General features: G+C 44.7%; 1 protein-coding gene across 1 annotated transcript; it reads left to right on the plus strand.

Annotated features, from left to right (window-relative positions):
• Positions 1–1,123: 1,123 nt before the first annotated feature.
• On the plus strand, positions 1,124–18,696 carry ACAA2 (acetyl-CoA acyltransferase 2). Its single transcript, XM_084225258.1, has 10 exons — positions 1,124–1,188; positions 5,471–5,637; positions 7,224–7,352; positions 9,080–9,196; positions 10,534–10,681; positions 12,701–12,876; positions 13,814–13,943; positions 16,096–16,166; positions 16,714–16,868; positions 18,057–18,696. Exons 1-10 carry the CDS (start codon positions 1,173–1,175, stop codon positions 18,139–18,141), a joined length of 1,194 nt encoding a protein of 397 aa, XP_084081384.1. The 5' UTR covers positions 1,124–1,172; the 3' UTR covers positions 18,142–18,696.
• The last annotated feature ends 3,246 nt before the right edge of the window (positions 18,697–21,942 follow it).

Genomic DNA, 21,942 nt, shown 5'->3' on the forward strand with positions numbered 1-21,942 from the left:
GGTGGGTTTTGTGGCGTCCCTGGGAGGTCCAGATACCTGTCCATGAGGGTGGGCAGGCCCTGGCCCAGGGTGCCCAGAGCAGCTGTGGCTGCCCCTGGATCCCTGGCAGGGTCCAAGGCCAGGCTGGACAGGGCTTGGAGCAGCCTGGGACAGTGGAAGGTGTCCCTGCCCATGGCAGGGGGTGGGACTGGATGAGCTTTAATGTCCATTCCAATGCAAACCATCCAGGGATTCTAGGATATTTGTGTGTGGTTTTAACTATTCCATATTATCAGAATAAACCATGAATCTGTCCTGCTGTCGGTTCTCGCAGCATCCATGGTGCTGCATCACTGAGACTGATACATGCTCATTGGAGGGATCAGTTCTTCTAGTGACAAATATATGATTGCAGGTTTTTCAGCCCTTTTATCACCGTGTTTTTCACTGTCAGCTGTGTTGGAAAATGAGAGTATCCAAATGCTTGCAGGTTTCAAACCCATGGGCTGCAAGCAGCTACTGCTCATCTCCATTCGCATCCAGGGAAGTCAAAGTTTGGAATTAGGGGCCGCGGTGGGTCAGCCACGGATTGTGCACGAATTCAGGGGTGCAACCCTCCACAACCCCCTCGAGGAGATTTATAGATCTCAACTGCGCTAGGGCAGGCTCAGGTGGGACATCAGGAGGGATTTCCCCATGGCAGGGCAGGTCAGGAACTGGAACTGCCCGGGGAGGCCTGGAGTGCCCAGCCCTGGAGGTGTCCAAGGAGGGCCTGGACGTGGTGGCACTGAGAGCTCTGGGCTGGGTGACAAGGTGGGGATCGGGTGACAGGCTGGACTCGATGATCTCGAAGGTGCTTTCCAACGGAAGCGATTCCACGATTATCTGCAATTAACCGTAACATGCTGTAATTACCTGTGAGGCGGGCGGCGGGGGAGCCTCTCCCCTCAGCCCGCCCCCGCTCCCCCTGCCGCCGATTCGCCAAACCGCACGGGAAAAAAATCGAATCAAGCAGAAGCAAAGTATAAAAAGCAAACAACCAAAAATCCCCCCACATTTAAAATAAATTTATCAAAAAACTAAAATTACGCGTAGAAAATAACTTTAAGTAAACGGCCGCCCCTTCCGGCCTGTGCGTGGCGAATGTGCGGGCAGGCGGGCGGGCGCGGCAGTCGGCCGGGCGCGGTGTGGCCATGGCGCTGCTGAGGGGTGAGGATCCCGTCCCCCCGCGGATCCCTGGCTCCCTGAGGGGCTCCGGGCGGACCCTGAGGGCGGGCGGTCACGGTTTGGACACTGTAGGGGCCCCCAAAGCGAGGCAGGTGGTGGTGCCCGCAGGAATTACAAAGTAGAGCCCCCGAGAGCCATTCCCGTGGCTCCCGGGGGATCTCCCTCCCCGCCGTCCCGTCCGTGCCTGCTCGGCCAGACAGCTGGAAGTATTTAGGAACTTCCCAAAACCACCGGGCTGCGTGGGGTCACAGGGTGGGAATGAGGTGCAGAGGGTGGGAATGATCGCTGTAGAGTAGGGAGGGGGCTCAGAGGGTGGGATTTGGGTTCAGAGAGTGAGAATGTGGAGCACAGGGTGGGAATGGGGTCGGGGGTAGGAATGGGGTTCAGAGAGTGGGAATGGGGTCAGGGGGCAGGAATGGGGTTCAGAGAGTGGGAATGTGGAGCACAGGGTGGGAATGGGGTCAGGGGGTAGGAATGGGGTTCAGAGAGCGGGAATGTGGTCACAGGGTGGGGAGGGGGTGCAGAAGGTGAGGAGGGGGTCGGAGAGTGTCAGTCACAGCCTCTGTTCTGCACTGTTTTCTGCCGTAATTCAGTGTTTGGCTCCCTGCCTGCTCAACTCAGTTGTGCTGCAAAGAAACACATAGCAAGATGTGTGTGTGTCTGTCATGTGTGTCACTGGGAGTTTGACTTGTGTGTCAGAAGCAATTTCTCCGTGGGAAGGGCTGTCCAGCCCTCACACAGCTGCCTCGGGCAGTGGTGGAGTCCCTAGCCCTGGAGGGATTTAAAAGCCTTGTGGATGTGGCCTCGGGAGTGCTGGGGAATGGTTGGACTCCATGGTCTTAGAGGTCTTTTACAACACAGATTCTGTAATTCTGTGATTCTCTGTTTATGTGCAGTGACTAAGTGATGCCTGAACTGTCGGTGACAGGGACTTTGTCACATCCAGGCCTTGCCTGTGTTAGCCCTGATAGTGCAGGATAAACTCCTTAAGTTGCCACAGCTCCTAAAAATGTTTGGTGCAAAGAACTAATTTATGCTCTACATTGTTTAAATTCTGTGACTCTTAAAAATGCAGTAAATACACCTTTTAAGATCTGTTCTTGTATGAAAACAAAATTGAAATTTATTGCAATAGGGCTTTTTATCTATTTGACAGCACTTTGCTACTTGACAGACGGTACTTAAATAATAACATACATGTCAGTTGTGGTGTGAGATTGCAGTGCTAAGGCCTGTGTAGTCAGCATTGTGTTAATTCTGATGGGTTTGCTGAGCTGGATAACACAGAGGGCACCTTGCCATAATAGTTTGATTTTAGTTTTCTGTGCCTGCTGCAGGATTTTCTCTTATCTCAATCCACAATCCTTTCATATACCATTCTTGCTTCTCAACTTCCTTTTTTATGTAATTGATTGTTTCCTAGGCTTTCAGAATAGGATATGATGAAGAATCACTTTCCTACCAAGTACATTTGAGATATGTTGGAGGATTAACTAGTGTTTCAGTTCCCTGTTTGGCAGCAAGTGGTTAACAAAACCAGTTTAAAAGACGTCTCAAATGTAGTGTTTGGTAAGGATTCAGAGTGATCTTGGCTTTCTTTCCCCAAAAGTTGTCAGATCTGTATGTATTTGGTACTTTTCTGCTCTCATGCAATGTTTATCACCTTGGAAAATTGCAGAGACTCTGGAATCTTTCTCTGATAATGTAGGGCAGAACTAATTAATGGAAATTTAGGAAGAGTTGTCAGAGGTCAAAGAGTCGTTTTTCACTCAGGACTTCAATCACCCCTTCTTGCCTCTCCTGAAGTTCTGGGGAGAGGGTAGCATTTGTAGGTGCCTCTCCAGTCAAGCAAAATTTGGAAGGTTCTAGAGTTATGTCGCCTAAGGGAGTGTCTATGTCCAGATTAATTCAACATAACACAGGCTGTGCTGCTGCTCCTTCATCTTCTTCTCATACTGGTTCTGCCCAGTCTTCTCTCTGAGTCTTGAGTTATTGTTTTATTGAGCAGCCAGATGGTGAACTCGGGCGCAGGACTGATCCAAGTGAAAATGAAGCCCTCATTTTCTGCTGAGTTAGTGTTCAGCTGCCTCTGTGTGACCTGCCCTGGTTTATTTGCCCCGTGGTGCTGTTGGGAAGTGGGCAGCAGTGAGCAGCCTCTGTGAAAAGAGAGAGAGGTGGTGGTGATGTGGAAGGAATGTTTAAGGGCAAAGTTCCATCCTCGCCCCTGGACTGCTCATGAGGCAATGCCACGGTGGATGTGACTGAACAAATAATGTGGGTGACTGACAACCTGGCCAAGAGGGAGGAGAAGGAGTTCTTTTAGCTTGGTCAGGTCCCCAGCAGCAAGGCTTTGTGTTTAGTTAGGGTTGGCACAATTTGGAGGAGGCAGGGAATCAGTGTGGAGGAGTGGTGAAGAATGTGAGTATCAAGGCCTGTTTTGCTGCACGAAAGATATGCCAAGGAGGGAAGTTTTTGATTGGATATTGAGAGGAAATACTTTGCCATGACATGAGCCAGTGGCACAGGCTTCCCAGATAAGCTGTAGCTGCCCCTAGATTCCTGGAAGTGTCGAAGGTCAGGCTGGATGGGGCTTGGAACAGCCTGGGACAGTGGAAGGTGTCCCTGCCCATGGCAGGGGGGTTGGAACTGGATGATTCTTGAAGTCCCTTCCAACCCAACCCAGCCCATTCTGTGATATGAGTCTCAGCATCCTCCCTGCACATTTTAGATCTCTACACTGTGTTCAGGCCCTTGTCAGTGGGGAGCCTTGACCTTGACCAGTTTGGAATGTCCTTTTCTAGCAGTCATGCAGCCTGGGGTGCAAATACATGCGGGATGGAGGAGCACCCTCTCTCTGACAAAAGAGCCAAGTAACACGGATCAGATGACCTGAAATCAGTGCTCACAAGCAGCTTAATGAGCGGGCATTTTCATTTGTCTGCGTTCTTACATCTGTATGTGTCCCTGCAGTGTTCCCTAAAATAGCTGGGTGTTGAGCTGTGGAAACAGGGCTTGTGGGTGATACAGTTCAACTGGGGGAAAGTTCATGGCTTGCCTCCCACTTGTTTTTCTGCACGTGGGAGCAGAGAGCCAGTGTGACGGGCAGCCAGGAGATGTTTGCTTAGGTTCAGAGATGGCTTCCCCTGAGCTGGAATTTGTATCATCTGCTTCTGGCCTGTGCTTTTGTACACAGTGCTTGCGCATGGTCTCCTGCCTAGTAAAAACTGGATTTTCTTCTCAGGAACCAGAAGATTCATGCTAAAGCAGTTTAGGTGGCATATATATTTCTGGTGGCAGGAGCATGAATTTTTTGATTAGAGAATGTTTTTCCTCTTAAGCTAAAGTCCTCAAAATTGAAATGCATATAAAAAGTGTGCGGGGAGTTGTGCTATATTGTTTGCTTTGAGTTTTTTTTGTTTTGTTTTGTGGGGTTTTTTTTGTTTTGTTTGTTTGGTGGGGTTTTTTTTGGGGTTTTTTTGGGTTTTTTTGTCTTTTGTGGAATCTATTCTTGTGTATAAGTCAAAAATCTGCTGACTTTTCTAGGATGAGAGAATGGCCTCTGCTAAAAGCACTGTTCCCTATCTGATTTTTTCACAGGTGTCTACTACAGGATTTCCTAGATGTTACTGGCATGTTTTTAGTGCATTAGTACTAATTTTTGATGCATGTGGCAGCCTACTCCAACTCCACATTTGTATCTAACCTTACTTTGTTGTCAAACCTTACTGTATTTCTAGAATCTTTCCAGCTTTTCTTTCTGACTGTTATTTCTTCATGCTTTCCTTGTCTAAAGCACCATTTGTTATTTATCTCAAGTTTCCTTTGTTTGTGTTGCCTATACTTAAAAAGTTTGGTGTGAATTCGGGGTGTTACCTGTTGCCCTGTTTTTTTAAGTTCTTCTGAACCTTCTGATGTTTACAGTATTGTAACGAATTTTCTCACGTGTTTTTTTTGTTTTGCATTCTTTTCTGGAGGAGGAGAAATTTGATGGATTGTTGGTTTGTCCAGTGTCATTGGAGAGGTAGCACTGTCACCCTCCAATCCACTGTCACTTTTAAAAATCAATAAATGTTGGAGAAATTAAACTTCCCTTCTTTTACCCTGGAGACTCCAATGTCCGCATTGTTTTATTTCGTGTCCTATAGCGACACTCCCCCCCTGGAGGCTGCCTTGGCGCTCCCTGTGTGCGAGGCGCTGTGCCTGTGGATAATTTCTGCCCCCGTTGGGGGTGTGTTCACTGTGGGTCATTTCTGCCCCTCTGCAGGTGTGTTCATCGTGGCAGCCAAGCGCACTCCCTTCGGCACTTACGGGGGGCTGCTGAAGGACTTCTCGGCCACCGACCTGACAGAACATGCCGCTCGAGCCGCGCTGGCCGAGGGCAAGGTGCCCCCCGAGATCATCGACAGCGTCGTCGTGGGCAACGTCATGCAGGTTGGTAGCCAGGAAAATCTCCTGCTCCAGAGCTATTTCAGACACCCTCGGTGTGGTCCTGTAGACAGCTGCCTCTGGCCGGCAGCCAAAGGGGTGGAAGCAAAAGGGGTCAGTAGCAGTTTGCAGGCTAGTGTTTCTTGCTTGTGCTTGGGGGATGTATCCTGTGCGATTTGTGGTGCTGTTGGGAGCAAGGCTTAGCTTGCTTTTTTTAGTGCCAGAGGTAGTGTGAATGAGGATGAGCTGACCTCCTAAAAGTATGTGTCAATTAACTGGTTAGTTGCTAATCCCAGGTATGTTTCCCTTGTTTTAATGGTTCAAGCTGTGTGACTCAGCGATCAGTGTTTTTTCACTGAGTTGTATAAATCCCTTTCTGTGTTAAGCCTGTAAGTGATTTGAGTCTATTTCTCTTGTGTTTTCCATAGATTTTTTTTTGAGTTTCCTTTGAGCTGGAGGGATTCATGCTTTGATTGGCAGAGACATTTGGACAATCGTGTCTTTTCCAAAGAGGATGCTGTTGTATGCATTGCAGAACTGCAGTTACCCACACATACAAATGAGCATCTTTGTTTTAGGCAAGACAGCAAGAACATTCCTAGCTTTTTTTTCTTTTTTTTTTTTTTTTTGCTTTGTATTCTGATTTCACCATTGCTATTAAGGGTGGAGACTTTTATTTTGCACTGAATGTTTCAAGGATGCAGAAGAAACAAGTAGCTGAAAACTTGGACAATAAGCAAAGAAACAGGCAGTATTCCTTTGGATTTTCAGCCAAAAGAGTAGCTTTAAATTATTCTGTCTCCTACAGCTACCATCTAAGCTTCTTTTATTCAGCTTTTCAATTTTGTAAGAGCTGTCTGTGACCTGGGAAAGCATTGCTGCACTCAAATCTCTTGTAGTGCTTTCACAATAAAAAGCAATCTCCTGATAAAGTTTCTTTTTATTTTGAAATGTCTTTTCCTTTGCATCATACTTCCCCATCCCAGTAGATTTTTTTTTAAATTCTGGTTTATTGATATTGTTTGATTAAGTTTAATTAACTATGAATGTATGACTATTTCAAACTCCCGTTCTTCAGCAGAAGTGACTTGATTAAATTTTTTTTTTCTGAACTTGCAATAGTATTGTAGCACTGTGCCCAGAAGTTTGTCTTTATGATATGTTTTAGCTTAGTGCATGTTCCCCAAGAGCATAGGTATTCTCTCTGGTTTTGGGAGGCCTTCCCCTGTTAGTCTGAGCAATATTGATTTACCTTAAAATAATTGCAGCTCACCAGGCAGGATCTGCTCGTGTCAGCCTGCTGTGTGGGTGCTGTTTTGAAAATAAGGGATAAGGGAAAAAACCATAAAGTTTCTGACTTAACACACACTTTCTTTAAAATGCATATTAAGACAGTGACACTTTCATATCCTGTAGGATAGTGTCTTCTTGAGCTGAATCAAAGTGCTTTGGGTGAGCAGTAGGATTTCTGCTGAACATGCACCATCTTCTGTCTGGGGTGCAATTACATCATTCTGACTTTCCGTCAAGACTTTTTTTGCTTTCCAAACCAATGGGACTGTGACAAAACCTCTTTCCTGTTCTGCCTGCAGAGTTCCTCAGATGCCATCTACATTGCAAGACACGTCGGTTTGCGAGTGGGAGTTCCCATGTCTGTTCCAGCCCTCACTGTCAACAGGCTCTGTGGCTCTGGCTTCCAGTCCATTGCCAATGGCTGTCAGGTACAAAGCTGTATTTCTGTGTCAGTTGCAGCTTTTGTCAGGCCTTTAACATGTAGAAACATGTCCTTTGTGTTTGGGATGAGTCTTCACATCGATTTTTGACAGAGATTTCTATTGTCCAGCACAGTTTTTAGCAGGAGTTCGGCCACCACAGTGCCACATCGTGTGGTTGGTTCTTAAAATCCAAGTATTGTCATAATTTTTAGTTTAATACGAGGAATGCAACAAGTGTTAGCTGGTGAAATGGAGCTCAGCTGTGCTATAGTTGCATCCCACAATCCTGTTTGTATGGACTGGTATTACTGGACTCCAGGAGTCTTTCATCTCTTGATCATTGTTTATATTCTCACCTGGCTAGCTGTGTAAACAGCAACCTGAGCTTTTTAAGTATGCTTTTGTTCAAAGATCCAAACCTCTCATGGGTTAAGTAGTTTATGGTGTCACTTCTTTTAAAATAGAAGAGAATCAACTTCTCTTTGAGGAGTTGGCCAAAACCATTGAGTCAGAGCACATGGATTTTTATTTCATTTGCTCATGCATTGCTTTTATGAATACTTGAACAAGCAGATTGTTGATTGTGTGGGATTTTTTTGGTTTCCCTTGACTGAAGAATTATTTTAGGTCTGATACTCTAGAAGAAAAAATATGAAAAATGTAGAGATAAGGTTACGTGTTTGCAATAATATCCACCCAACTGTTTTTACTAGTGCTCTTTGCAGAGGCCTTACACACGTTTGTCCGCACTGAAAAAATCTGCTGCAGAATGTGACCACTTTTACTGGAAGTATGGTGGTGAGGTCCTTTTCAAAGGTGGCATTTCATCAATGCAGCCTGTGCTGCTTAGGTGCTCACAAAGTTTTTAGTAACTGTAGGGAGCATCTCAGCATGTATTGCTACACACAAGTTATTAACTAGAAATCTCAAATGCATATCAAGATCACAGAGTCATGGAACTGTTTGGGTTGAAAGGCACATCAAAGGGTACCCAGTCCCACCCTCTACCATGGGCAGAGACACCTTCCACTACCCTAGGTTGCTCCAAGCCCTGTCCAACTTGGCCTTGGGCACTTCCAGGGATGGGGCAGCCACAGCTTCTCTGGGGTAATTTAATTTTCTTTCATTCTAGTTCATAAAAAACCTCAAAGTCCAACTCAGTGAAGCATTTCAAGGCAGCACTGTTTTTGAATGCTTTAATGGTGCATCTAAGAATTGGGGCTTTTAGGTTTTGTGTGCTTTGCCATTGATGAATTAGTGTGTTTTGGGTACTTACTTTGGCAGCTACCTAGCTGTTGTCTTCTAAAATTATGTCCCTTCTTTTTTGAATTGTAAGATCATACTTCAGGCTTTGAAGTGTAATTTGTGTTCCTTTTGAGAAGAGTGGGAGCTCAAAACTACAAGCACAACCATTTGTGAACCAAACCACACAAGCATGCAGATGCCTGATGTCCTTTGTTCCTCTGCTCTGTCATGTGTGCACACCCATATTCTCTTCTTCCCTCTTGGATACAATCGTTCTTTGCTGAAGGGAAGAGAAAGGGACATGACATGAAGGAGGCAGACCCCACCATTAACAGAAGGGTAAACCCTTCACACATGTACACACATGGCTGAGCTTGGATTCATTCTAAGTTCGTTGCTTTGTAGGTGACAACCTCTTATTTTAAAACGGTTGTTATTTTCTTACTCAAGCTAAATCCTAGATGTGTTTTGTTTTACTGTGTTGGCAGGAAATTTGCCTGAATGAGTCAGAAGTTGTTCTGTGTGGCGGAGCTGAGAGCATGAGCCAGGCACCTTACGCGGTTCGGAAAGTTCGGTTCGGAACCAGATTAGGAGCAGAACTCAAGGTACTTCCTTTGTTGCCTGAGCAAAGCATTGTTTAGTATCAGGATTGTAGGCACCAAATCCTTGCAAATGAAATTATTTCAGATTAGATCCAGAATTTGTAATTTAAAGCATTTATCTAATATTCAGGCAGTATCAAAACAGTAGGTTCAGGCCCTTTGGTGAAGTGTGCTCGCTTTCCAGCTTTTTCAAAACCATTTTTGAGTTCCTGTTCCATGTTAAATGTACCAATAAACTCTTGGACATAAAATTTAGTTCACTTAGTGCATTCTGTGCAGGTACTAAGTAAAAAATGTCTGTGAAGTAGAGGCACACACAGTTTAGGCAAGTAATGCTGGCAGTAGGTAGAGAGACTGGTAAAGAGCACATATACCTCCAAGCTGTGAGCATCTCTCAATTTCAAAGTGGAACCTTGAAGTTAAATCCATTGACAAGTAAGTTATCTTTACATTTTCTTCTGAAGATAAGTCCTGAGTGAATACTGTGGGAAATGTGCAGCACGATAAATCGATAACATGCCATCATCCACTCAGTAGGTCATAACTGACATCAAAATGCAAAATTAGGATATTTCAGTGTTTCAGCCCTTTGGGTTTTTTTCCCACACCTTATTTCCATTGTGAAGATGGTGAATATGATGTCCTTGATTCTGTTCTTGTGTGGCACAGGTCCTACTGACAGCAACTTCACAAAGTTGCTGGTAAACCAAGTAGGTGCAACTGCGTTCTTACCTAAAGATAACTGAGTTACACAGTGACAGGGGAATGAATGGTTTGTCTTGCAGAACTTTACTCTTGACAGAGATAGCAAAACCCATCTGAACTGAGTGGACTTACCTTTATCAGGTTGAGTGAAGGTAGACTTGGGTATCTTCTCCCCTGAGATGTTATATCCACAGAAACCTTTGACTCTAGTAAGGGGATTTTACCTAAGAAGAGAGAAAGAGCTAAAGAATCAGTAGGCTGTTGTGCCTTCTCACAGTGCTTCCCATTTCCTTCCTGGCAACCAGGAAGTTTGCTCACAGGACTCTAATAAATAATTAATTCAGAAGTGAAATATGCTGAAATACTAAAAATCTATTTTTAAAGCTTTCCCCAAGCCTCCCACCTGTGAGTGGAAAGAATTGCACTAGAGTGTAATGGAGATTAATTAGAATAGCACATAAGAACTTGCACACTGTTTTTCACTGTGTTCATTCTAATAAATCAGTAAATCATCTGTAGGTAACCTGAATTAATTTTACAAAGTTTCTAAGAGAGTGCTGAACAGTTAGAAGCTATAAGTAATGAATACAGTATTGCTGTGCTTTCTGATTTCCCTCTTCTGATGTTCCATGCAGCTGGAAGACACGTTGTGGGAAGCCCTAACAGACACACATGTTAAAATCCCTATGGCAGTGACAGCTGAGAACCTGGCTGCAAAGTACAGCATCTCCCGGGAGGACTGTGACCGGTATGCGCTCAAAACCCAGCAGAGGTGCAAAGCTGGTGAGTGAGTCGAGCAGGGGAAGTGTTTATGTGACACCAGTTTCAAGTCTAGTCAGTTTTTAGCATTGGTTCAAAGTGTTCTAAGGGTTTCTCTGGCTCTTGTCCTTCTGTTTGCATGCTGTAATTTGTGATTTTGTTGGCCCCATAGTACAAATAACGCATTCTTAGGGGGGTTGGCTTTGAAAGTATGCTGAGTGAAGGGTTGCACCCCTCAGAAGGTTTAGTTGGAGCCCCTTTCCACTGCCTTCCTGTGCCTTCCTCAGAGACATGTCTTAGCTGTTGAGGCAGCAAACACCACTGGCCAGTCACGGGTCAGCTCCTGCCTGAGCAGGATTCATGTTGGTGAATGTCATTTGTTGGTGCCCCTCTGGTGGGATGCAGCATTGTCCCAGGCATGCCTGACTGCACTCCTTTCTTTCCTCTACACTGCAGAACAGTCTTCCAAAGTGACCCGCATCCTCCTTGTGTGCCAGCGTGTGCTGTAATTCATCTAAATCCCTGTGCTTTCTTTTGCAAACTGTTCTTGAATGCTTGAACAATCAGAGCACATGGAATCTGAAGAGCGGATATTTGTTTAGGAGCTGTGTTTTAAACTGTTATCGGGGGCACAAGGCACGGAGGGACAGCAGCCAGGGAATGGCTTCCCAGGGCCAGAGGGCAGGGACAGATGGGATATTGGGAATGAGGAATTGTTGGCTGGGAGGGTGGGCAGGCCCTAGCCCAGGGTGCCCAGAGCAGCTGTGGCTGCCCCTGGATCCCTGGCAGTGTCCAAGGCCAGGCTGGACAGGGCTTGGAGCCAGCTGGTCTAATGGAAGATGTCCCAGGTCATGGCAAGGGGTTGGACCAAGATGGACTTAATTGTCCGTTCCAACCCAAACCATCCCAGGTTTCTGACTCAGTTACTGTGAAGTTTAGGCCAAAATCCAGTAGAATATGCAGTGGCCATTTTGGGACTCAACGTACATTACAGGCCAAAAGTGAACATAAGAAGGAAAGATCTAAGCATGTTTTTAGAGTCTAATGATGGTGCATTTTAGCAGTTGCGCTCTTGAAGGAAGATTTTTTTATTTTTTCTAATGGATGTAGAAGTGCTTTTTGTAACTTTCCTTCATTTTTGTTTATTACCCTTCCTGATTGTTCCTCTTGTTACCTAACTCCTGCTATTTCTGGAGCCTTTGCTAGAAGCCGTGTTTCTTGTTTTATAGGATTTTACCTTGCTGTTTTTATTTCTGCCTGTAGGACCAGGTCATTTTATCCCACAGTAAAGAGAGAGCCCTGTGTGTAATCAGGAAAGAAAAAAGTTTTGAGGAATTTATTGAGAAGCCCAGAGGTAGCTAAACAACATCAGATCTGACAATTTCAGTGTCTTAGTTTTAAATCTCTGTCTCATGTTATATTAGGCAATCTGGCCAGATGCTTTTTTGGGTATCTTAGATACCTACAATGCCTTGAATTGTTTTAGGTTGTTTAGGCAGGTGAATCCCATTATAAGATCTTGGCTTGACAGTGAGAGCCTTTGGAGGATCACCTTGAGCAAGATTTTGATTGATGTACAGTATCTTATCAACAGAAACAATGTGGCTCAAGAGGTTTTCTGCTCATTCCTCTCTTGAGTGAGATTTACATCTTGGCCATCTGAGAAATGACAGAGTTGTAAAATAAAGGAGCAGTAAAGGGGAATATATACTAAAAATAAACATAGTGGTTTACACAAAAAAGCCAAACCAGAAAGAGTTCAGCTGTTTAAACCTGAAATAAAGTTTCAGTATTTGAGGCTTTCTTTGGAGAAGTTTGACAGTGTACTTGTATAGTTTTTGGCCAATTTCTTAGAATAATAAAAACCGCAAAAAACCCTCAACAATAAATAAGCAAAATAAAGCGTATATATTGCTGTCCCTGAACTTTTGGTTCGAACAGAGCAAGAAGCTGTGTGCACATGAAAATATGATTGTTGGTCATGCTGGGAATCATCTTGACGTTTTTATCAGGTCCTTTTTATTTTCCTTTTTGTGGTTGCAGCTAGTGATGCTGGCTACTTTAAGGCTGAGATGGCACCAATTGAGGTGAAGACAAAAAAGGGTAAAGAAAGCATGCAAAAGGATGAGCACCCCAAACCCCAGACCAGCATGGAACAGCTGACAAAACTCCCATGTGTCTTTAAAAAGGATGGAACAGTCACGGCTGGGAATGCTTCAGTGAGTACATCAGACCCTTGGGTTGGGCACCTGTCCCCTCTGTGGTTCTCCAAATTTATTGCCACTGTGTTTATCTCTCACCCAGTTGGCTCTCAGTTGTGTCTCCTGACAAAAATGACTTCTAATTCTTCAGCTAAATGTCCCAGTTGACTCTCCCAGCCTCACGTCAGATGATCCTGGCAGGTGCCAGGGGATCCTTCAGTCAGCTTCTAACTCCTAAATTTGATTCTGTGGGTTGCCACTGATATTGCAGTGAGGCGTTGGCATTTCCTCATCAGCCTTGAGTTGTGCAGTTGGTGGCTGCAGTGGCTGTGTAGCCACTCTACTTTTTTGAGGGGCAGTGCTAACTGAACTTCCTTGCTTTAAACCTACATTTTTTTAGTGGGCATACTGCTGCTGTTCATCTTTATACCACAGCTACTGTCCTCTCTCCCACAAACCACAGTTTGGTCTTACCCAGAATATAGTCAGTGCTTAGCAGCATGTCATTATGGACTGTTCCTCTCATAGTCATTATCTTAATTAATTGATTAAAGTTCTTTGGGCCAGATGGAGTGCTGTGATCATACAGTCTGAATTCATGCCTAAAATAGATCATAGTCGCAGTAAGTGTGGGTGTCTGTAAAGTATCTTTTCTAATTCATAACACATGCATTATCCTTTATTAATAGTGTTCTTGCAAGTCAGCAGAATCATATTTCCAATGCAGGGAAGACTTATTTTTCTTTTCTAACACATTGGAATTCATGAAACATTTATCTATATTTAACTATCTTTCCCATCCTCAGAATAGTGATTTTTTTGTTGTTTTGAAGAAACATTGTTAAATGTTAATTATAGTACCTTAGACTCAAGCCCCTTTTGGGGGTTGAAGAGTGTGAGGATTTTTTTGCTTCTTTGTATTTTCTCACTAAGAATGCTTCTCTCTTACTGCAAGGGTGTGTGTGATGGAGCTGGTGCAATCATCATTGCCAGTGAATCAGCACTTAAAAAGCACAGTCTCACTCCTCTGGCAAGAGTAGTAGCTTATCACTCAGCTGGCTGTGACCCTTCCATCATGGGCATTGGTAAGTTGCAGTAAAGCACATCATTTTATGGCATCAAACAGCACTAAAATGTTCTTGTCATGGGTATTCTGAAGGAAAGAAATGTGCTCAGGCTCTGAAGGTGTTTGTGTGTCCTGCTGTCTATCCCTGTTGTGCAGAGGGACAGACTTGCTCCTCAGTTTGGCTGGAAGGGTGTGTGCAGTGTCTGACCCACAGTAATAGTACAAGCATAGTCCTCCAGGCTCTTCTTTCTTCCCCTGCTTTACTGTCTCTTTTAGTTAATAAAACAAACACTCATAATTTTTTTTACAAACTATTTTCTTCTTAAATTTATTTTCATTTCCTGTAAGCTCTCAATCTCTTGATAAAATATGTAACTCTGAGTTGCCTGCCTCACCTCTTGCTGATGGAGTAGTGTAACCTTCCAGCAGTTTCGGTGGCTCAGGCTGCTTGGATCCTAGGATATGCACCTGTTCATGTATTAACTGGAAAGCCAAAAACCTTTTCTTGGTTGCTTTGGTCCCATATTTTCTGTTTCCTCTCTCAGTGCAAACAGTCCCTCAAAGCCAATCCAGACACCACAGGATTTTTCCCTTTGCTTTAGTTTGCAGACAGCATTGTATCCCAGCATTGCTTTTCCTCTCTGTGTTCTGTTCAGAGGAGCTGTTGTTGGCAGGTTCTGTGAGGCAGTAGAAATGCAAATGAGGCATTGTCAGATTTGTTTTCCTGCTCAGACTGTCTGACTGACACAGCCTTCAAAGCAAACGTGGAGGGAGGGTTTTCTTTGCTGGACTTGGTGCTGGCATTGTGCTTCCTACACCAGCCCATTCTCTCTAGTTCAGGCAGTTCTTCTAGCTTGTTTAAAAACTTCATAAATCATATGGAGCTTCACTTAGTATTCCAATTCCTTCACACCACAGCTTGTCCCCAGCAGCTCAAAGAGACCCGATGAGGTTCATCGACGTGGCAGCAGCAGATCTGACACACAGGAGCTCAGTCTGAGCCACTGTCCTTTCACATACTGATAGCAGGTCCTGTCTCACAGTGTTCAGTGAGAGAACTCATTGTTTTAAAAAAGAGGCGGGGGGGGGGGGAAGTTTACTTGGCTGTCATTCGGGGTCTTTGTGTTGTCTACATGAAACCCTCCCATTACTCTCAAGCGTAACAAGCATACTAAAATCCTTCCCTAATAAGATGCACATAGTCTGGTGTTAAGCTGCCTGGGGCTCCCTGAAACTCCACTGAGCTCTGAACTGGGCCCTTACTTCTTTTAATTTTTCTGTCTCTTTGGTAATTTACTTATTTTTATGTATTTATTCTTTGAGCTGTGTGTTTTCAACACCATTTTTTGGTGGTGTGATAGCATTTAGGATTGTTGGTGTTTTAGAATTGAATGATCAACCACTACCCAACATCTCAGTATGCTTCTCCTACAAGCACGTACCTGATTAACCCTTCCAAATTCTCTTTGAGTGTGTGTTTGCTTAAGTAGCTGTGTTTAAGATTAATTTCCCTTAGTAGTTTATATTAGGTTATAGAAGTCAGGTTTCTTCCAGAGGACAGTGTTGTTGCCAAACTCTTAATAGTCTAAAACCCAAAATCTTACTTTCTTCGGGTGTCCAAGACCTGGGTCTGAGAGAGCATTTAATTGTTTGGAATAAACTAATTAAATGTTTGGCTTTTTACTAGAAGATTTTCAGATATTTTAAGAACACCAAAACAGCAATGCCCATAACTAAGCACATGACCAGCAAACTCTAGAGCAGCCTGTATTTTTCCTATTTTGTTTCCCTGGAGGCTGCAAGTGGTGAGGAAAAAATAAATGGAACCAAGAGTACTGGGAAAGAGAATGCCTGAAAACCATTGTGAAGTTGTCTTTTTTTACCTGGGGACTGTCACTTCTCTTGACTCAAAAGCTCTGTGTGCAGCAGTAGTGACACTCTTAGCTTTCCCTGGCTGTATGTTAGCAAGGAGATCAAGCAGTTTTGAGATTTAGGAGCTCTCTTACCACCTAATAAAGCAGGTGAGTGACATATCCAGAATTCATTATCTGCACAGAGGCTTGTGGGAGGGGTTCTCATGAGGCTTTATGAATTTGTCCAATGTAAAACAAGTTTCTAACACTAAATTTAGTAATTTTTAAATTAACTAACGGCATATGATTTCCAAACAGGCCCTGTACCTGCAATTACAGAGGTTTTGAAGAAGGCAGGACTGACCCTGAAGGATATGGATTTGGTAGAGGTGAGATACTTTTACAGGAGCAGTGATTTTACCCCTGATCTTTATAGCAGAAGGATTCCACTCATTCCATGTAGGTGTTCTTGCCTGTCAGGAGCCTGCCTGACCTCTGTCCATCCAGTTTCTGCTGCACAGTCACTACAAAAATCCCAGGCATGTGGAAACTGGAAATGGTGTGATCGCATTCCGTGGAACAAAAATATCCTCATGTGACATGACGTTTTACTCCGTTAGCTGGACTGCTCATGTTTTTAATTAGTGGTATGTGTGAACAGGGCCTTTTTCTGTAAGAGCAGCAAACTCTTCATGGACCCACTGTCTCAGAACATATTGTACTTTTTTTTGGAAAATACACCTCATACCTGCATAGTATTTGAGTTTAGTTGGGTTGGATTGACAGATGTGTGCTGGCTGAGCATGCTGTTATAGACACAGCATTTTAGGTTTCTCTCAGAAGGACCTGAAGGACCAGTTCACCTCATTTAATCTTGTTTGCACACATGCTGCTGAAAGCTGGTGTTAAAGTTCTGTCCTTTCTCTGGTGCTTTAGGTAAATGAGGCATTTGCACCACAGTATCTGGCTGTGGAAAAGGTGTTGGGCCTTGACCCTGAGAAAACCAACGTCAACGGAGGTGCCATCGCCATCGGCCACCCTCTGGGGGCCTCGGGCTCACGGATCACAGCTCACCTGGTGCATGAATTAAGGTATGAACACAGCAGCTGCTCAGCGTGGCGCACTGCTGGTGGATGGATTTATGCCTGAGGACATATTGGGCATGGATACCATGTGACTAAATTCTTAGGCTAAGTTTTTAGGCTGGTCAGCCAGCCTAAAACTTTCCTGGCTGGAATGGGCACTTTCTGTACAAGTTTGCCATGTCTGTGCTGCAGGGCAGGTCCTGCACTTGCCCCGCATCCCATCCTGTTGTCATGACAGCATTTGTTAGTTCACCTAGATCTGATCCAAGCCCTCAGGAGCCTGTGGGAAGGTTTCCTTTTTTTCAAATGGCCTTTGAGCAAAGTCTATTCTCTTCTTAACATGGTGCATTTCACAGACTCATGGACTCCTAGAATGGTTTGGGTTGGAAGGGACTTTAGAGACCATCTCATTCCACCCCCTGCCAGGGGCAGGCACGTCTTCCACTATGCCAGGTTGCTCCAAGCCCTGTCCAACCTCGCCTTGGACACTGCCAGGGATGGAACAGCCACAGTTGCTTTGGGAAACCAGTGCCAGGGCCTCATCATCCTCACAGCCAGGAATTCCTTCCCCATATCCCCTCTAACCCTTGTCCTCTGACAATGGAAGCCATTCCTCCTTGCCCTGTCCCTCTCCAGTCCTTTAGCTGATGGAAGGGGATGCTTTAAAAGACTTTGTTGTCACCTTCTCTCTCCTTTAGCCCATTTTCTGTCTCTTTTGGCTTGCTTAATATGTTTAGCACCATTTTTATTCCTCCCTCAGGGTGGAGATCAGTGTGTCCTTTGCTTGTACTTGCAACACTGTCTTAGTGCTCAGCCATGAAACTTCAGATCATTTGCACCTCACAGAAATCTGTTTCTAGGAGTGTGGCTGTAGGAACCTAGCATTTGAAAACTACCTCAGCAATGTTTCTACTTTAAAAACATCTCCAGAAATGTTCAGGTGGAGTCTGGTGGAAGAAGTTTGTGCCTTTGGCAGGGGCTGGAACCAGATGATGTCTAAAGTCATTGTTCAGAAATATTTCAACAGCTCTTGAGACTTCATGGTATTTTACTAGAAAAATAACAGCTTGGACATTCTAAAACGTCATTGTCAGTGACAGCCAGTTGGTAGCTGGTTTCCTCTCATAAAATTGGGACAGGAGCTGCTGTGGCTCCCTGCAGTAACCAATCCTCCCTGTTGCTGTTTCCGAGCAGGCGCCGTGGTGGGAAGTACGCGGTTGGGTCAGCCTGCATCGGCGGAGGGCAAGGCATCGCTGTGCTCATTGAGAACACAGCCTGAGGCCTCCTGGGCACTGCAGCCTGGCCTGAGCTGCTGATCCCCTGAGAAACCTGCCTCCTCTGACAGCAGAGCATCGCTGCCTGCCTTTCCTGCAAGGTAAAGGAACGACTGGGAAGTCAGAATTCTGAACAAAAAAGATTCGTTGATGTCTTTCTAACTAAAGGAAGTGGAGCATCAATATAATTTCACACTGATGAAGTATTTTCTAAAAGCCTCTTTTCAATCAATGTATTTCTGTAGGCAAAATTATTTTCATTTCCTGAGGAAATTGCCTGTCAAACTTTCACCCGACCTGCCTTAAAATAGCAGTCAGTGTAGCTTTTTTAAGCAAGTATTGCTTAAACTTATTTCAGCTACTGACACTGTCTGGCACATGTGCCTCTTTTATTATCAGGAAATGTGAAAATGCAATCAGAGACTTTCTGAAGTATATATTGATTGTAGATTGATGGCTATTAACCTGTACCCTGCTGTTCTGCAAGGGAAAAGAACAGAAGCTGAAATTTTCATTGTGCCTCCCAAAAGAATAATAAATATAACACAAAAATTAAAAAGGCTTGGTCTTCTGTTTGTTAGTTTATTTTAAAAGTAAATCAAAGTGAGAATTGTTACTTTTCGGAAATCAGTGTTAGGTTTTGGAGAGAGTGTTTCTTCTGGTTGAGGAATAACTGGTGTTTATCAGGTAGTTTCTAGAGAACTTCAGCAAATCTGCCAGCCCCCTGAGAAGGGGCATGGCTGCATCTGGCCTGTTATCACAGTAACTGCACCCATTCAGCATCTCTTTCTTTAACTTCCTCTGATAGTACCACCCATATTTCTTGGGTCTGTTGGTGTGCGGCTGTTCTTGGCCAGTTTGGGAGGTGCAGCTCTGAGGAAGCTGCCCCAGAGGCAGTGGAGTTGAAGTTATAAATCATTTGACAGAACCAACATGACAGTGGAGTGAAATGAAGCCTTTGTGCTCACTGGAGTCCTTCAGGCTGCCATGAACAGCTTGCAGCTTGTTCTGATGTGCATGTCTGCATCAGGTACTCCCTGGAGATAGCCCTGTCAGAGACAGCACACACCTCTCCGTAGCACTGGAGCAGCAGCAGAGACTTCAGCCTTTACTCCTTCTCACCCTCTGTCCACTGTCAGATCTTCCTTACCTACAACAGCTTCTTGCACTCTGCTGGCATGGGAGGATTGTGAAAGCCAGGCAGTTACTCAAACCTGTCTGCCTAGCCTAGCAGGAATTTCAGGTCAAGGCAAGTGTTGCTACAGCTGGTGGATAACAATTGAAGTATGCTGATCACCTTCCCAGGGGTTTTCATGGGTGCCATGATTTTAACAAACTGTAGAGATATTTAGCACTGTTTATATGGATTAAAAAAGTCTCTGACCAACCCAGCTGCTGTAGGGCAGCAAACCAGATGTTTATCTAAAACAGTATCTGTTTTCCTCTTTCTACTCTTATCGTAGTAAATTGGGATTACTGGGATTTCACTGATTTGCCACATGGATTTTGCTACATCTTTTGCAGGGGGGTTTTTATTTAATAACCAATAGTGCTTTCTGAAATAACCAATAATTAATTCCCTGTTCCTTCTTAGAATTATAGAAACATGGAATAATCTGAGCTGGAAGGGACCCACCAGGATCACCCAGCCCAGCTCCTGCCCTGCAGAGACCCCCAGCAATCCCACCCTGTCCATCCCTGGCAGTGCTGTCCAAAGGCTCCTGGAGCTCTGGCAGCCTCGGGGCTGTGCCCATCCATGGGGAGCCTGGGCAGTGCCAGCACCCTCTGGGGAAGAGCCTTTCCCTGATACCCAACTTAAACCTGCCCTTACAGAGCTTCATGTCATTCCCTCAGGTCTGGTCACTGGTCACAGAGATCATGGATGGGTGCTGCTCCTCTTCTTGCCTCATGGAGGAATTTATGGACAGTTCTTGACTGTGGATGATCCCTGAATTCTCGTTTTCAGAGAACTGGATAAGTTTTTCCAGGATCTCATCTCCATGCAATAACAGTTATTGCTGAGCTCATCAATGTGTGTTTACAGTAAATCCCCTTCATGTGCTTTATTTAGGGCACAATGCTTCACTTCCCCTTTTTATCAGTCGCATTTTTGAGATTAATGTGTAATTCTAGCCATGAGAGCTGCATTTGGTCATCCTGAATGATGGTGTAATTTCTGCAGAATGCATCATGATGTCCACCTTATATTCCAGAGAACTTTTTATGCATAAACTTCCAGAAACCGTGACAAATGTGTTTTTAGCACAGATGATGTACATCCTCCTGCCAGTAACCTTTCTTTGCAGTTTGAGCCAACTGCTTATTCCCATATCATTGCGTTTTTACCCTGTTCATTTTCTGAGAACTGAAGAGGCTGAGAGGCTTTGTCACACAAAAGTGAGGCAGTGATGAAAAATCCTTTCCCATGAAGTTACTGGGACTTCAGGCAGTGCAGCTCTAACACTTGCAGCTTCTTTCATATCACCCAGCGGAGGTCAGCCCGGTCAGAGTGATGTGTTCATGGAATCATGGAATGGTTTAGTTGGAAGGGACCTTGGAGACTGTCCCATTCCCGCCTCTGCCATGGGCAGGGACTCCTTCCACCAGATGAGATTGTTCCAGCCTGGCCTGGGACACTGCCATGGATCCAGGGACAGCCACAGCTGCTCTGGGCACCCTGGGCCGGGGCCTGCCCACTCTCCCAGCCAGAAATTCCTCATTCCCAATATCCCATCAAAATCTTCTTTGTGTAAATTAAACTGTTAAATGGTTAAGACCAGTGACAATCCCGCTACATTCCTCTTCCGTACTTCCTGAATTCACTTCTAAGCCTAGAGCATGGCATTCCCAGAAGGCCAAAACCAGGCCCTACACAAACACAGTTTGCTGTGCTTCAGAATCACAGAATAGTTTGGGTTGGAAGGGACATTAAAGATCATCTACTTTCAACCGCAGTGCCATGGGCAGGGATTCAAAATACTGGCTTTTTCTTGCTGAGCTATCATTAAAGATGAGCAGAAGCATTGATGTTTGATTCCTGAGCCAATCTTCCACATTACATGGGAGTGTTGAGGATTTGGTGTGAGCTTGTCTTTGCTAGTAAGCCCTATCATTTATTGCAGAATAACAGCAGAAATGCCTGATCCTTGTACTAATTCCCAGCTATGTTCTCTGATTTCCTGGATATAACAGTTGTAGAACTCTTCTTCTGCCTTTGGGAAATTAAGGCATCTCTGCTGAGAGCAGTGGGATTACGGGAATTAAAGTGTCCTGGAAGAAGTGGGAGATAAGAAATACGTTAGATTTTAGAGGGATAATCACATACTTTGAATGTACTGAGTGCATGGGGGTTTTTTCCCTCCCTTTTTAGACTCAGTTGTATTCTTTACGTGAATAGTCTCTATTATGCAGTATAACGAAAAAGTTAATTTCTTTCTCTTTTTGGCCTGTGTGGGGAGAGAAAGTACGTGTGGGATTTATTGCCCGTGTAGAACTGTGCAGGATTTACTTTTTCAGGCGGGTGTAGCTTTCTGCCACTGGGTGGAGCGTTTTAGACACCCTGCAGCTGTCCCAGCCTCGCAAAGGCATCTGCACTCCTTGCAGTGGCACAGCCTTTCTCCTGAGCGCTCGGTGGATTAAACCTTGAAACTGAAACGCTTGAAAATTCAGGCCCCGTTTCTCTTTTTATGGTTTTTAAACAGGCAGCTGCCACGACACCACCACATCTGTGCTGCTCTGCACCCCAGAGCTGCTGGACTCCAAGGGCATTGGGGAGCTTTTGGTGTTTTACAGAGTCGGTCCCAGCT

The sequence above is a fragment of the Fringilla coelebs genome (genome assembly GCF_963513975.1).
Source record: "Fringilla coelebs genome assembly, chromosome: Z".
Classification (NCBI taxonomy): domain Eukaryota; kingdom Metazoa; phylum Chordata; class Aves; order Passeriformes; family Fringillidae; genus Fringilla; species Fringilla coelebs.